This window comes from Rutilus rutilus, assembly GCF_951802725.1.
Source record: "Rutilus rutilus genome assembly, chromosome: 8".
Lineage (NCBI taxonomy): Eukaryota > Metazoa > Chordata > Actinopteri > Cypriniformes > Leuciscidae > Rutilus > Rutilus rutilus.
Genome location: NC_140222.1, coordinates 23,279,856 through 23,296,191, shown reverse-complemented (window position 1 = coordinate 23,296,191; position 16,336 = coordinate 23,279,856). Strand labels below are relative to the sequence as shown.

General features: G+C 35.0%; 1 protein-coding gene across 1 annotated transcript in view; it reads left to right on the top strand.

The window, feature by feature from the left end:
* The window catches only part of ahr1b (aryl hydrocarbon receptor 1b), a 45,428-nt gene that overhangs the window by 15,882 nt on the left and 13,210 nt on the right, over positions 1-16,336 (top strand). The window contains exons 3-4 of the mRNA XM_084417926.1: positions 11,587-11,702; positions 14,965-15,054. Coding sequence (XP_084274052.1) covers positions 11,587-11,702; positions 14,965-15,054 — 206 coding nt within the window. The remainder of the gene's footprint in view (positions 1-11,586; positions 11,703-14,964; positions 15,055-16,336) is intronic.

Sequence of the window (16,336 nt, the reverse complement as noted above, 5' to 3'; positions counted from 1 at the left end):
TAGCCGCATAACAGAAATCCCGTTTGGAACGATTCACATCTGAGCTTAATTGTCCATTTATTTGGACTGACAGATTAAGTATATTTGTATTTGAAGAGCTAGATGGTTCCCAGTCAAGGCCAATGTAGACATTTCAAGTTTGATCAGTTTATAGATCAGATACCATGGTGATGTCAACAAATATGAATTTATGACTCCAGTAGTTTGATCTATTGGAATGAAAAACATTCTGTTACTTAAGTACTTGAACATCTGTGATGTATTAATTGAAGCTAAAGGTTCACATCTTTACTGCTCGTTTTTAATGGGAACCGACATCTTTTGGACCGGTTTTATTCTATGACCCTGCCAAACTATTTCTTGACTACGCGAGCGGTAGTTGATTAAGCTGAATAAATTGCACAACGCTCAACATTTCATGGTTTTAACAAACCTCTAAACCTCTTTTATTAAACTTTGGTAATAGATGTACACTGTAAAAAAAAAAAGTTGAGAAAACTTAAAAGTTTAAGGCAACTGGCCAGCTGCAGGACATTTTTGAGTTTTCTCAACTTACGTGTTTGAGTTATCTCAACTTTTCTCAACTTTTTTCATGTTAAATAGTTGAATAAACTTTAAAAACTGAATTTGTCATACAAAACGTAAGTTGGATTTTTTACAGTGTAACAGATCATTTATTAATTTATTATACCCCTATGTTAATTCCTTATTTCATTAGTATTATTGTTAAGGCTGTCAAAAAATTGTGAATGCATGTCAATTTAATTAAACAAAACTCTAGTTATGCTAATTTATTCGAATTGATATTTTATTAATTTATTTAATTTATTGTTATTATTATTGTTTTATGTATTTATTATTAAATTATTATTTATTTTATTATTAATTTAATTTATTATGTATTATTTTTAGGGCTGTTAACTGATTCATATATTTCATTTGCATTAAATATTTGATATGCATACTGATTTTTAATCTTTATTAATTTTTAGGGCTATCAATCAATTTAAAATGCTTTTATAAAAATGTTAAAAATGTAAAAAAAAATATTATTGAGTTTTATTATTTTTTATTTTTTGGGCTGTCATTTTATTAATATATTTATTTGGCATTATATATTTAATATGCACACTTATTTAGTTTTTTTTTTTTATCATAATTTTTAAGGCTTTCAATCGATTAAAATATTTAAAAAATTGTGATTATATAGATGATATATGCAAATCTGTGTTTTAAATTATATTTTAATGTATTATTGATTTTTTTTTATTTTTATGATTGTCAGTTTATTCATATATTTAATTGCCATTGTAAATTTGATATACGCACATCCGTCAATGCACATCAATTGAATTTCAGAGTAATCTAGTAAGCCTAATTTATTCTATTTTATAAATGTATATTTATTTTGGATATTTTAAGCTGTTGTGATTAATTATATAATTTTGTCGGTTCCCCCCCAAAAAACCTCCCTAAAACCCATTAAATGAATTTCCTTATTGCATCCTAGTAAGCTTTAGTGCAGCCAACAAACAGTTTAATTATAATCAGGAGTGTTACTGTTTTTCTAGGTAATTACAGCAATAAAACTGCAGTAGAGAAGGCGTTTCCACACATCGCCGCCCCGCTGTCACACTACAATAGATCGGAATGTGGATGAGATTTCTGCTTTGGGAGACACACACACACACACACACACACACACACACACACACACACACACACACACACAGTTAGGAGCATATCCAGTGGATGGACACGCTGTGTACATGTACACACTATATTTCTAACTGTGTGTGTGTGTGTGTGTGTGTGTGTGTGTGTTGTGACTACAGCTGGCTTTCTGCAGTGTTTTTGTAAAGGAGACAGATGTTGTTCGCTGGTATCCAGCTGTTAGACAGAAACATGCACACTAATGATTCTGCTCTATATATCGCTAGCTGAGGACCCCTCACCTGTAGAGGGGATGGTGGGACGAATTTATCAGTTTTATTTTATGCGCAATTCTTAGTTGGGCAAATGTCTTTTATTTTATTTTATTTTTTATTGTTTTTTATGGCTGACAACCGATTAAAATATTAAATTTTTCATTTATTTTTATTTTATGCACAATTATTATTATTTTTTATTATTTTTTATGCATAATTATTCTTTTTTTTTTTTTTTTTTTTTTTAACTGACTGAGTAAAATATTTAATGAATCCTTCATGTATTTTTATTTTATACATAATTCTTATAGTTAGGCAAAAAAATATTATTATTTTATTATTGTTTTTACGGCTGTCAACCACTTAAATATATATTTAATATATATTTAATTAATATTATTTTCCTACTGTCAATTGATTAAAATATTGTATTTTTCATTTATTTTTATTTTATGCATAATTCTTGTATTTTTTTATTTTATTTTATTATGTTTGACTGAAACATATACTGATTATAATATAGAATGAATTTTTGCATGCTTTTTTTTTATGCATAATTCTTCTAAATGTATTTTTGTTTTTAAGGCTATCAACCGACTAAAATATTTATTTGCAATTATATAGTCAATAAACACACATCTGTGAACGTATATCAGTTGAATTCCATATTATAACTTACAATTAGGGTAACATATTATTTTGTTATAATTATTTATTTTATTTGATTATTTTTATTATTGACATGCTATTTTTAGGGCTGTCAATCAATTAAATATTTAATCATGATTTATCATGTAATCTTGTCACAGTTAGCGTGTTCATTCAGACTGAATTAAAAAAAAAGTGTTATACCAGGACTTCTAAAAATGCTCATATGTGCAGCTTTAAACTATAACTACTGATCAGAGTTCATCAAACTCCATCTTAAATGATTCAGCAGCCTTTACATCCTGTTCTTACACTTGCTACCTGTCATTGACACAATCCCACCCCTTCATGTATAAATCATTAATTATGCAAGATTAATGTTAACATATTTGATGGTTTGGCATTAATTCTGTATCTGGGTTTCTTTTTAGGCCTGAGTGTTAATGTGACTAGCATGCTAACTGTGTTGGACAACAGAAACCTCATCCTAAAACAGTTACAATTTTTGGTTAATACTTTTAGCGTCTACAAATTGTAATCTTGTACGAAAATATGAAAGAGCGAGCAGTAGCAATGTTTTTAGTGTCAAGTTTACATTGCTTGTTTGTTTTGTTTAGGCGTTTGTATGAGTGAGTTTAGCTACGCTAGCGTATACTGTAGCAGTAAGACTACTTGCTTAGCTGAGATGACTGAGATGTTGCCCAGAGAAGAGGGATAGATGGGGAGGGAGTGAAATATAGAGCGAGTGTTTTGAGTCTTTTCCTTGCGAGTCGTTCATCTGTGTGCGCAAACAGACGTGTCTGTTGTGATGTTTTTATCGTTTGCTGGCTGTCGCTCTGTATCTAGAGCGCTCACTTCAGCAGGCCCCGGCAGAATCTCAATCCCTCGAGCCACTCGCAGACGTCCACATCTGCTGCCGTGATGTCATCAACACGTGACACGCCGCTCAGAGGCTCGTGTGTTAATATTTGATACCCTCTTTCTCTCTATGCCTTTCTCGTTCGCTGGTTTTATCTTCCTCACGAAACAAAAGCTCTCCTTCCTCTTACAAGCTTTCAGCTGTAACAAGCAGTAGAAAGAATGACAGATAGGAATTGTATTGAAATCTCAGCTATTTCCCTCAGCTGTTTTGACCCTGTAAGTATATAATAGTTCATATAAAATATGTTAATTATTTTAACTCTTTATTTTTTATAAAAATATTCATATTTATAAACTATATATATATACTGTCAGTGGTATAATAACAAATTGGAAGCAATTGGGAACAACAGCAACTCAGCCACGAAGTGGTAGGCCACGTAAAATCACAGACTGGGGTCAGCGCGTGCTGAGGCGCACAGTGCGCAGAACTCGCCAGCTTTCTGCAGAGTCAATAGCTACAGATCTCCAAACTTCACGTGGCCTTCAGATTAGCTGAAGAACCGTGCGTAGAGCTTCATGGAATGGGTTTGCATTGGCCGAGCATCCAAGCCTTATATTATCAAGTGCAATGCAAAGTGTGGGATGGAGTGATGTAAAGCCGGCCGCCACTGGACTCTAGATCAGTGGAGACGTGTTCTCTGGAGTGACGAATCACGCTTCTCTGTCTGGAAATCCGATGGACGAGTCTGGGTTTGGCGGTGGCCAGGAGAACGGGACTTGCCTGACTGCATTGTGCCAAGTGTAAAGTTTGGTGGAGGGGGGATTATGGTGTGAGGTTGTTTATCAGGGGTTGGGCTCGACCCCTTAGTTCCAGTGAAGGGAACTCTTAATGCTTCAGCACACCAAGACATTTTGGACAATTTCATGCTCCCAAATTTGTGGGAACAGTTTGGGGATGTTCCTGTTCCAACATGAGTGCGCACCAGTGCACAAAGCAAGGTCCATAAAGACATGGATGAGCGAGTTTGGTGTGGAGGAGCTTGACTGTCCTGCACAGAGTCCTGACCTCGACCCGATTGAACACCTTTGGGATGAATTAGAGCGGAGACTGCGAGCCAGGCCTTCTCGCCCAACATCAGAGCCTGACCTCACAAATGCTTTCAGAAGAATGGTCAAAAAGTCCCATAAACACACTCCTAAACCTTGTGGAAAGCCTTCCCAGAAGAGCTGAAGCTGTTACAGCTACAAAGGATGGGCAAACTCCATATAAAACCCTACGGATTAGGAATGGGATGTCATTAAAGTTCATGTGCATGTAAAGGCAGACGTCCCAAAACTTTTGGCAATATATACTGTATGTGTGTGTGTGTACAGTACGTGTGTGTGTGTGTATACTTAAGAATGAAATAAAAAAATTACAAAATAATTAAAATAATAAACAACTGTGTGTGTGTGTGTGTGTGTGTGTGTGTTGTTGTTTATTATTTTAATTATTTTGTAATGTTTTTTTATTTTATTCTTAAGTATAAAATGTATTCTTAGTTCTTTTATTTTTGTTTAATACATTTGTTTATTTTAATTATTTGTAATTATGATATGCATTTGTATATAAATATTTTTGTTAATAGTACTTAATTAATCATTAAAAAAAAAAAATCTAAGTTGTTTCTAAATATAAAATCAATATATTCTCAACCAACATTTTTTTGTCACTCCTGTTTAATTATATTATTATTTATAATTTTTTCTTTTTTTTCTCTCAGCTTTTGTGACCGTCAGTAAAACAATATATGGTACTTTTTTTTTTTTTTTTTTAATTTTGTGTGTATATATATATATATATATATATATATATATAATAAAAAATAAAAAAACATTATAATTAATCATTTTGTAATAATTAATCATCATTTACTGTTGATAATAAAATTAAAATAACATTATGCTGACTTTTGTCTTATACTTGTATAAATGGGTAATTATTTTAACTTGTTTTCTTATTTTCAATTTTAAAATGTATATATATATATATATATATATTCTAACTTTTTATTTACCCTCTTTATCATGCTGACATTTTGTTAAAAATAAGTATTGTAACTCTTTATTTTTCCTAAAAACCTGACATTTAACCTACTACTTCATTCATATTTCCCCTCGGCTGTTTGGACTCCGTCAGTAAAACCACAAGAAACCAAGCCAAAGCATTTAGTGCAGGTTTTCCCGAGTCTCTGTCCCCAAGGAGACTCAATGTGCAGTGACCCACAATGGGCCCGCTACATAAACACAGTTAAACCCCCATAGCACAAGCATGCGAAACAGCCCGGAAACCCTCTGAATCCCCTCCGAAGGGAATCGCTAACTCATCTATCACCTAATGTACGACGACATTATGTTAATTTCAAGTGCTTATAGCGAACTTTAAGAAAATAAAGCCTGTTTTTAAGGCCATCAAGATTATTTTGCAATGCAAAAAATGTAATGGTCTTATAAATAGGCATTATATATATAGACGTTTTACATGTGTTGATTTGTTGGTCCTTTGCTTGTGTAAATGGTGCAGTGTCATTGGCATACATACATGGTGTGGTTGCGTGCAGAGTTGGGTCTCTGTTTGGCTGTGGCCCTTCACCCTTTGTCTCCAGCTCTATGAGACAGGAGCTAAAGATCATGGGAAAAGGGCCTTAAACATCCCGTCGGTCTTTGAAGCATATAAGAAGGATTGTCAGGGTCACCGAAACACTCTTAGCCTCCTGTTTTCACTGCCACTAACTGCTGCTATGCTTGTTACGGTCATAACAAAGCCTAATCTTCTGAAATATGTTATACTTAAAACATTTGTGTGATTGACAGGCTGATACCTTACAATACTAGCATAGCTAAGTGCGCACATGCTCTGTGAAGGTTGTTTGCGAACATTCAAATGCACTACATCAAAATGGCTGCCTTGGCAAGATAATAAGGAAAGTGATTGTAAACAACCGACAAAAAAACGAAACAATTTATGTGTGTATTGTGTTTGAAACGGGTTTCAAAGTGCAAGTTTTTGAAAACTATACTGTTATCGTCTCTGTGTATACTACAAAAAATGTGAATTTGTGAAAACGGTTGATGTTATACATATTACGTGTTCAATCTATAGTGTTTCTTTACAAAGTGATATCGCCAACTACTGGCCTGGCCGCAAAATGCAGCGTTTTTAGCCGTTTTCGCGGATCCGTGTGAACGGGGATGGATTGTTTTGACAATGTTGTCTGTACATGAAAAAAGCAAAGGAAAGGTTTTAGTGCATCGTTGTTGTGTTGAGATGTTAAAAGTACATGCTAATACTTAATAGTTATATTATATAATAATATATTATATATAATAATATCTAAATAATGTTTTAATTCATATTATTATGTATCAAAATGTTTATTTTAATTTGTAAACAATATGTAAATAATAATATTTAAATATTAACATTAATAATTATGTGTTCAAAATAATAATGACATTTAATGTGGTATTGAAATTAATATTAAAGGGATACTCCACTTTTTTCGGAAATATGCTCATTTTACATCTCCCCCAGAGTTAAACAGTTGAGTTTTACCGTTTTAGAATCCATTCAGCCGAACTCCGGGTCTGACGGTACCACTTTTAGCATAGCTTAGCACAGATCATTGATTCTGATGAGTCCAGTAGCATTTCTTTCAAAATGACCAAAGAGTTTCAATATTTTTCCTATTTAAAACTTGACTCTTCTGTAGTTAAACCGTGTACTAAGATCGACGGAAAATGAAAAGTTGCGATTTTCTAAGCCTATATGGCTAGGAACTACTCTCATTCCGGCGTAATAATCAAGGAACTGTGCGGCTGTACCATGAGTGCAGCAGGCGTAATGATATGACGCAGCGCCTGAAAATAGGTCTAATAGGTTAGACAAACTTAGTCCCGGTCACGTTGGAAGAAGTTACCGAGCTGGGGACTATTTTCAGGCGCTGCGTCATATCATTACGCCTGCTGCACCCATGGTACAGCCGCACAGTTCCTTGATTATTACGCTGGAATGAGTATAGTTCCTAGCCATATAGGCTTAGAAAATCGCAACTTTTCATTTTCCGTCGATCTTAGTACACGGTTTAACTACAGAAGAGTCAAGTTTTAAATAGGAAAAATATTGAAACTCTTTGGTCATTTTGAAAGAAATGCTACTGGACTCATCAGAATCAATGATCTGTGCTAAGCTATGCTAAAAGTGGTACCGTCAGACCCGGAGTTCGGCTGAATGGATTCTAAAACGGTAAAACTCAACTGTTTAACTCTGGGGGAGATGTAAAATGAGCTTATTTCCGAAAAAAGTGGAGTATCCCTTTAAGAATGGTAAAATTTCACTTGTATTGTCTACAGACATCAGTTTTCTTTTTATTGCCAATATTGTTGCTTTATTAATATTAATTGATTAATATATCTCGCCAATAAAATTAGTAAATTAAATGTTTCCCCTTTTGTTTTACCCAAATATTGCAGCATTAAATCCAGTGTTGTTAGTTAACTAAAACTAAAACTTTTAAAAAATGAATTTTGATAATTGAAATGAAGCTGAAATAAAAGAAAATATAAAGAAAAAGAAAATATAAAAGTAAATACTATCAAAGGGGTCATATAATGCCATTTTTGTACAAGCTAATATGATTCTTTAGGGTCTAAATTCAAAGTTTGTAATATACTTTAATTAAAAATTCTCATTAGTATTGTAAGAAAACACTCATTTAACCTGGTCAAAAACAGCTCTGTTTTCAGCACGCCGTTTAAGTGCATGTGTCTTTAAATGATAATGAGCTTTGCTCACCCCGCCCCTCTGTTCTGTGGGCGTTTTGCCACAACAACACACGTGGAGTGTTGCCTTGACAACAGTTGAGGGTATATTTTGAAGAATGCCAGCGGGAGTCTCTGAGGACACTGTGCAACCGTATCAATTCGAACCGGAGTCGGACCTGGAACAAGATGACGGCCCAGAAGAAGTTCGACAATTAAGGCTCGAACAGGACGTTTCTGAATGGTTGGTTAACATAATGCCACTTTGATCTATCTTTGTATGTACTGGCAGGGTAGAGTAGTGAGATACGAACGCTATGTGTTTACTGATGTATACGTTAGTTCATTGACAGATTGATGTTACAGCTAATGGGCATGAAAAACTTTTTTTTCTGTAAATGTAGGCTTGTCCGTGATGCGTAACGTTATCTATGCAGTGATAGGTACAACTGTAAGGGCTGAAGCACTAAAATTTTACTGATCTGTTTAAAAAATAACCAGTCTGTGAGACTATGACAGTTATTAGGCACATAAACAACACATACTCAGACAGGAGCTAATACCTTTTTCAATGTTCTCGTTTATAAAGCAGTCTGGTAAGAAATGATTCGCGCAAACATGAAAGCATTGACGCTGATCGTGGGGAATATTCCCTTCGAAAACAAAACTCAGCCACTGCGTCTTCAGCGGTTCGGATTTAGGAACATCAAAATGACTGCTGTGTTCGTTATTACACCCAAGAACAGAACACCACAATCGCTTAGACGCCAATCTGCTCCAGCGTATCAACAACGGCGGACTATGATGACAGTTTGCTCACGAGCGAGGGCGGGTCTGTGTTGAAACGCTGCTGTCAATCAACAATCGTGGGAGGGGCGTCCGACCGTGTGACGTCACAAGGTCGAACGGCTTGATTTGAGACGGGGAAACATATAAGAAGATTTAAAAAAAAAACACTGGATGGATTTTTATCATTTTATGATGGTTGTGTACAGGCACTGCCAACACACATTTCAGTACAACCAACTTGTAAAAGTGCATGTACCATTATATGATCCCTTTAATAAATACTATAGTAATATATAAATAATACTAAAATAACATCAGCATTAAAGCTGATTCTGGACTTTATTAGCTCCAGAAGAGCATCAGTTCTCCATGGGGAGACCAAGATTTAACAAAAACATAAATAAAAAAATATATATATTGTTTTGGCCCCCCCTAACGTGATGTTTTGTTCAACGTTGTTTAGCCTTCGGCCTACAACGAGTTAGTGTTAAACCGCTTTATTAAAAAGTGGTTAATTGGGTCCGGGCAAAATATGTGAAGACGTTTTGTGTTGGAATGGATTTAAACAGGTTGATGAATTAAGTTTTTTTTTTTTTTTTTTTACTTTACCGAATTGTTTATTCATGTTTTATTCATGTTTGTGCTTAAAACAATTTAAAAAAATAATAATTAAAAATAAAACAACAAAATAGAGGTTAAAAACTCAATCCTAGATCTATTCTGTGAAATAAAATAAAAAGTCTTAACATCAAAGTCTGTAATATCAGAATTTTCTTCTTGACTGGATCCTAATGTTAAGTGAATAACGTCAACCTCATTTTCACTCATTGCATCATGGCTTGGCAGGGGTCAGGGGTCACGATAGGTTGCGCGTCAGGACTATTAAAAAGGGTCAGAGGTTGGCAAAGGAGAATAAAAAGGAGCCACATGTAATTGTCAAATGAACTTAAATTCTAAGTTTGCATGACATCAAGAGGCATTTGCTTGAACGGGATTTCGGTTATGGAAATAATTGGCGCTAGTAGTAGTTCAGCTATTGTGGACGTTTTTGGACGATATCAATAAACAAATGTTCGAAACTGTTCTGAGTACTTCACAGGTTTAATATAAGCCACAAGATGCTAATAAAATATGACACATTTGCTTATGTTGTTGCCAGGCGGTTATGAGCGAGAGCTAGGTGACCTTTCTCTCACCGTGCCCAAATGCGTTTTTCACGTATGTTCGCACAAGTGAGAAGTGCTTCCTCTTCCCTTTTCTGTCTCTCTCTCTCTCTGTCTCTCTCTCTCTCAGTAAAAAAAGCTTTTCGTGTCCCTGTTCTCCTGGCCTGTCTCTCTCCATTTCCCCTGTCGTTTGTAGGTCAGTTCCTCCTTTAATGCTCAAAAGAGTTTGTCTTGTCCTGAAAGAGGGACACATAGACCAAATCCATTACTGGCCGAGATAAAAACAGCACAGAGTCATTTTTAGAGCGCACCGTATTAAATACTAAATACCTTGAAAAGAAAGTAAGATGAATCTTAAAAAAACAATTAAAATGATTTTTGGATGTTAAAATACTTTGTCAGTTTAATAATACATTACCTATTTGTAGGTTGTGACCCTTGAAAAGTTAAAACATGGCGTTTCTGTGGCTAGCAAAACATTGCTCTGTTTGTTTAAGAATTCCGACCAGCCTGGCACGGCAACAGTGACTCAACCAATGGCGTGAGTCAGGGTGGGGCTTTCTGTCTGCCTGACCAATGGCAGAGTGTGTGGGAAACCTGTTTGAAAACAAACTGTTATTTTTGAGTCATCTTGAATATCTTGAAGTGAATATAATATAATTGAACTAAACTGAACCTCAAATGAGTTCTCTTTGATATCTGAATGGTTTCTCCTTTACTGTGAGATCAAATTGATATCAAATAAAGACATCTGTGTAAGATCCCCTGCTTGTAACATTATGCTTTGATTCTTGTGTCACCTTTAAGAAGTCTCAACAAGATCTCAAACTCTGCTCAGATTTGGTCAAATCTGTAATAAAGTCAGAGATCTCAATTTGAAAACAAATATTTCTCATCAAAGACAATGTGAGCCAAGCTAACCATGTTAATTTTATATCTCTGTATACTCTTATTGTATGTCAAAAAAATTCTCCATTAAGTCTCATGAGTTATAAAAGAGCAACATTTGAGCCTTTTTTTCTTCTGAAAAGTAAATACGTGAGAATTGTGTTATTTCCATAACCTCATGAGTTTGAGAAAGGGTTACGCCTACTTAGAGGGTTAATTCACCCTGAAATGAAAATGAAGTCATCATTTACTCACCCTGGTGTTGTTCTAATGCCATATGCTGGAATAGACAGTGCAAGTCTTTTTAAAAAGCTTGATGCCAAGAAGGGTATACGGCATTACAACAACATCAGGGTGAGTAAATTGTGACTTAATTTTCATTTCAGGGGGAACTATCCCTTTATGGTTAGAGGTTTGTTCAAAAAGTAATAGTGATGCTTAACTTAGCAAACACTACTAAATTTAGTTGTACTTAACTTTCCCTTTCTTTCTCTTTCTGTCAACAGTCGCACTGAAAAACCACAACTGCAATGGTTTGTCGGCGAACAACAGTAACCGTGACAACAGTAAAGCAACTGGATTGGTTGACGGCTGGCTGCATGAGGGAGAGCTCCTACTACAGGTCAGGAGTAAAAACACACGTGTGTGTACATGTTTATGACGTCCCTGTGCTTTCATAGCATGTTATAAAGAGTAATTTAAAGCTATGCCCTTAAGGAAGGAGAAAAGGAAGGAGAGGCTATTTCTGCCCAGCCTTGTTCTCGTTTCAGACACTTAGGCATGAATAATGCACAGACAGAGCTCTCATGTATTATAAAGGAAGGATAAAATAAGAGGTAAAAGTATTCTCTCATTTTTTTTTACCATGAAAGTTTCGCTCTGTCCATCCTGTCACAGCAGTTCTGAGAAGTTTTAACCACCTGTCCACTCACGTCTACACATTTCATTCTCTCTGCCTCTATTATCTTTTATTTTTTATTTTTTTATTTTCTGCTGATTCTTCCTTCAATCCTTCCTTGTCTACACTTTTTTAATTTTCTCACTCATGTTTTTACATTATCTCTGCTTCTATTCATTCTCTATCTTTTCTTCCTTTATATTTCCTTCCTTCCTTTACTCATTTTCCTTCTTTCCTTTCTTCCTGTCTGTTTTTCCTTACATTTCCTTTATCAAACCATCTCTTTCTTCCTTTCTTCCCTCCTTCCTTCCTGTCTATTTCTTCCTGCCTTTACTCTTGTCTTCCTTCCTTCCTTCATTGATATTCCTTCCTTCCTGACACGTTACTGCCTTCCTTTCTGTCATGCTCTATTCTTCATCTTTTTCTGTCATCTTCTTTCTCTTATTTCCTTCCTTCCTTAATGTCCCTTCATTATTTTACTCCTTTTCCTTCTTTCTTTTCTTCCTATGTTTTTCCTTACATTTCTTCTATTGATCAATCCCTTCCTTCCTTCCTTCCTTCCTTCCTTCCTTCCTTCCTTCCTTCCTTCCTTCCTTCCTTCCTTCCTTCCTTCCTTCCTTCCTTCCTTCCTTCCTTCCTTCCTTCCTTCCTTCCTTCCTTCCTTCCTTCCTCAATTCTATCTATCTATCTATCTATCTATCTATCTATCTATTTATCTATCTCTCTGTCTTATCTTTTACCACTATTGTTTCTCTGCTTCACACTCTCTCTCTCTCTCTCTCTCTCTCTCTCTCTCTCTCTCTCTCTCTCTCTCTCTCTCTCTCTCTCTCTCTCTCTCCCTGTGTTGTGTATAGTTGTGTGTGTTGGACTGTGAATGATGCAGTGGTACATATTTGATAGTAATGCTTCCTGACTGCTGCCCCCCTCCCCCTCCTGCCCCACGAGAGCCCAGTGTGGGCTGTTCTGCCGACCAACAAGCCGAAATATTTATACTGAGTGCTGCTACTTGGCCGTGTTTTCTGAGTGTGTTTGGACCAGGTGTGCATGTATGAATGAGCATATGTGTGTGTGTTGGCATACAATGCGGATGTTCAAGCAAATGAGAGGGGCGCTGGAAGATATAACCCCTAAAACTGCTGTTCGACTTATGATGGGGTTACGCACTCTGAATCTTGTGGCTTATTGCTTTATGTTAATACACCGCAGCACATTTCTGTGTGCATATAATCTGGCAAAGACAATCGTAGATTAACGTGGAAGAGATTATTTTTTGTGATGTATTGCTTTTTGCCTCATCATATTATAGTTTGTTAGTTTATACCTTAGTTTATAGGATTCAGTTTGCATTTAGAAAGAGTGGTTCTAGATCAGTATGTTTGCAAAACAAACATAAGCACAACCTACATAAAACATTGATAGGATTTCAAGAGAGCCCTTATTTACGCTCAGACGGAAGTCCCAGAGGATGCACAGTGTTTGTCATCTTATTATGACCGTTATAAAAGAAACCATTTTAAACAATATTATAGTATTTTAGTAGTATACATTTCTTCCCTGATGTCAACTTATAATGTTAGCCAGGCTTTTAAAATTTAGTACTAATCTAGTTTTATTTTACATTTAAGAGCCTTCTTGAAAAATGTGGGTACTTGTATTCAAATAAATGCACCATATGTATGAATGTATTGTGTATTTGTTAATTCATTTATTCTGACTTACTTATTTGAGTGTCAGACATTAGACTGTCCACACTTGGTCTAACCTTCACAGCCAGGGCTCTTGGCTTTTATCGACAGTGGATTTTTTGTTACAGTGACTTTTACAGTCAGTGTTTGTTTTTGTAGTGTCTGTGCTGTCGATGCATCAGATTACAATAATCACACAGATCCACACTCAGAGCCCAACAGATGGTGATGAGCTGTAAAATCCCCTCCACAAAAATACACACAGCACAAGAGCACATGCTCACACAAAGTATTTAAGACAGCATGAAATGGACAATATTTACTTTCTCAATAACTGTCTGTGTTTCTTATAGCCTTTTTTTTTTTTTTTTTTTTTTATCAAAATCTACAGTAATACCGGTTTTAATTTTTTTTTTTTATGTAGTCAATATTTGGCTGGTTTTGCAAGATCCATTTGTTTTTCTCTGCACACAACACACATATACTGTAGCTAATATTTCTAAATAGATCTCAATTCATGTTGTTTTATATTGGAGTGAACTTTTAAAATGGGGCTTTTATTTTGAAATTGTTCTTTCTTCATGTCATTGTTCACTGATTCCAGGTATGTTTAATCATTAGTTTCTGTGTATTAATAGTCCTCATATTTTTGTTTTTGTCTAGCATTGGTCATTTGTAACCAAAATTCTTGCTATTCTTGGCTAGGTTTTTTTTTTTTTTTTTTTTGTATGTGAATAAAATCATTTAAATGAACAATTGAGTGTTTGCATCCTCCAAAGGTTTTCTAATTGCAAAACCCCTTCCTGTGAAAGAGAAATCAGTGTATATTTATACGGCTAAAGTTCACTTGAAACCAAGATTGAAGCTTTTAATGCACATCTGTTAGCCGTTAGCCATCATATCCAGATAACTTGACTTGTAGCGCATATAAGCAATTAAAATGTACAATATTTTTCTTCCGGGAAAATGTTGCTTTTCCTGGTTAAATTGTACCTGAGCAACACCTAGGTAAATATAACGGATGTAACGTAAACAAATACCCATTGAACATTTCTCAAAAAATTGTCGTTTGATATGCCCCGCTACAACTTCCTGTTTTACCAGGAAATACATCAACACAGGAAGGAAAACTATACTTGCCAATCCATTTAAGGGCTCTTTAAGCACACAAACAAATAAGAAACGCACAGAGAATCAAACTAGTCCTTCATTAAAAGCAGGTTGTCTATCTGACCCATAATGACCAGTAAACTAATAGTTTTATTTTCTGTGTTTCTTTGTTCGTTCATGTGTGGTCACAGGCGCTCAATGGCTTTGTGTTGGTGGTCACTGCTGAGGGGATTGTTTTCTACTGTTCTCACACCATCCAGGATTATTTAGGATTCCACCAGGTAATTATCCTTCTCAACAGTCTCTTACATAAACACATTCGCTGCGTCCAAAATCCCGTACTGTCTGAGTAGGTATGTACTACATTTGAATTAGAATTTACTTTATAAGTCTGCTCTATATAGTATGAATAGGAGTATGAATGAAATTCGGACATACTACATCCGTCATGTTGTTAGTGTCACGTGACCTTCCAGCGTCAGTTGCGTTGCTTCATTGCCATTCATAAATCCTCACCCGTGGCCTCATGGGCATTGAATGCACACTTCAGAACCTCGCCGGAAGTCGCCTACTGTTTTACGAATACTACTCTTTTTGGCGTACACTGTTTTTTGCATAATGTATAGAAGGGAAGTATTTGATTTAGGACACAGTGATACTGTAGGCTATTTATCATACAGTCACTGTTATAATACTAATCCAATACACAGCTGAAGTAATATCACTGGAACCTGAATTTTGGGATTGGATAATGCTGTTTATATCTTCATGAAATACTAACTAAACATATTTAAATGAAAAATGTTTCTCCACATTATGTTCCGAACTGTAATTCTTTTAATGTGAATTGGCCTTTATTTTGAAGTAGGCTGCTTATGCAGCTGAATTATTTCCAAATCAGGCGTGATGTAACAAGTTTTGCATGGCATGTAGTTTGTCTGTTCACATTTTAACTGAGGTCAGGACACAGTTTTAATCTGATTGATAAGTATCCCCTGTACGTACATATTCCCAGAATCAAAATGACGTCAGGCTCAGCTGTTGGATAATCATTCCATACTTCTCATCTCTATTCTTAGCACACACACACATATATATACTCATCAGATCTGCCTAATACTGAATAATACTGCGATGTCTCTCGAGGAGCAGCTTGAATGCAGTAGAAATTGAATGAGCTTAATCAAATAGGCTTTACTCTGAGATTCAGTCTGGCACGGTCTAATCCAATTCATCATAATTTACTTATGAATTATCCAACTGTGGCATCACTATACTTATTTATTTGATGTGCTTACAGTGTCCTCCTTTTGTTCTTACATATATATATATATATATATATATATATATATATATATATATATATATATAGTGCTGTCAAATCATTTAATCGCGATTAACATAAAGGTTTGTAAATATATAATGATATAAATATATAAAATATATAAAAAATATATGTGTGTGTATAAATACATAAATACTGTATATATACATATACACTCATATATATATACATACAGTATATCCAAATATATTTCTGAAGGATCATGTGACACTGAAGAC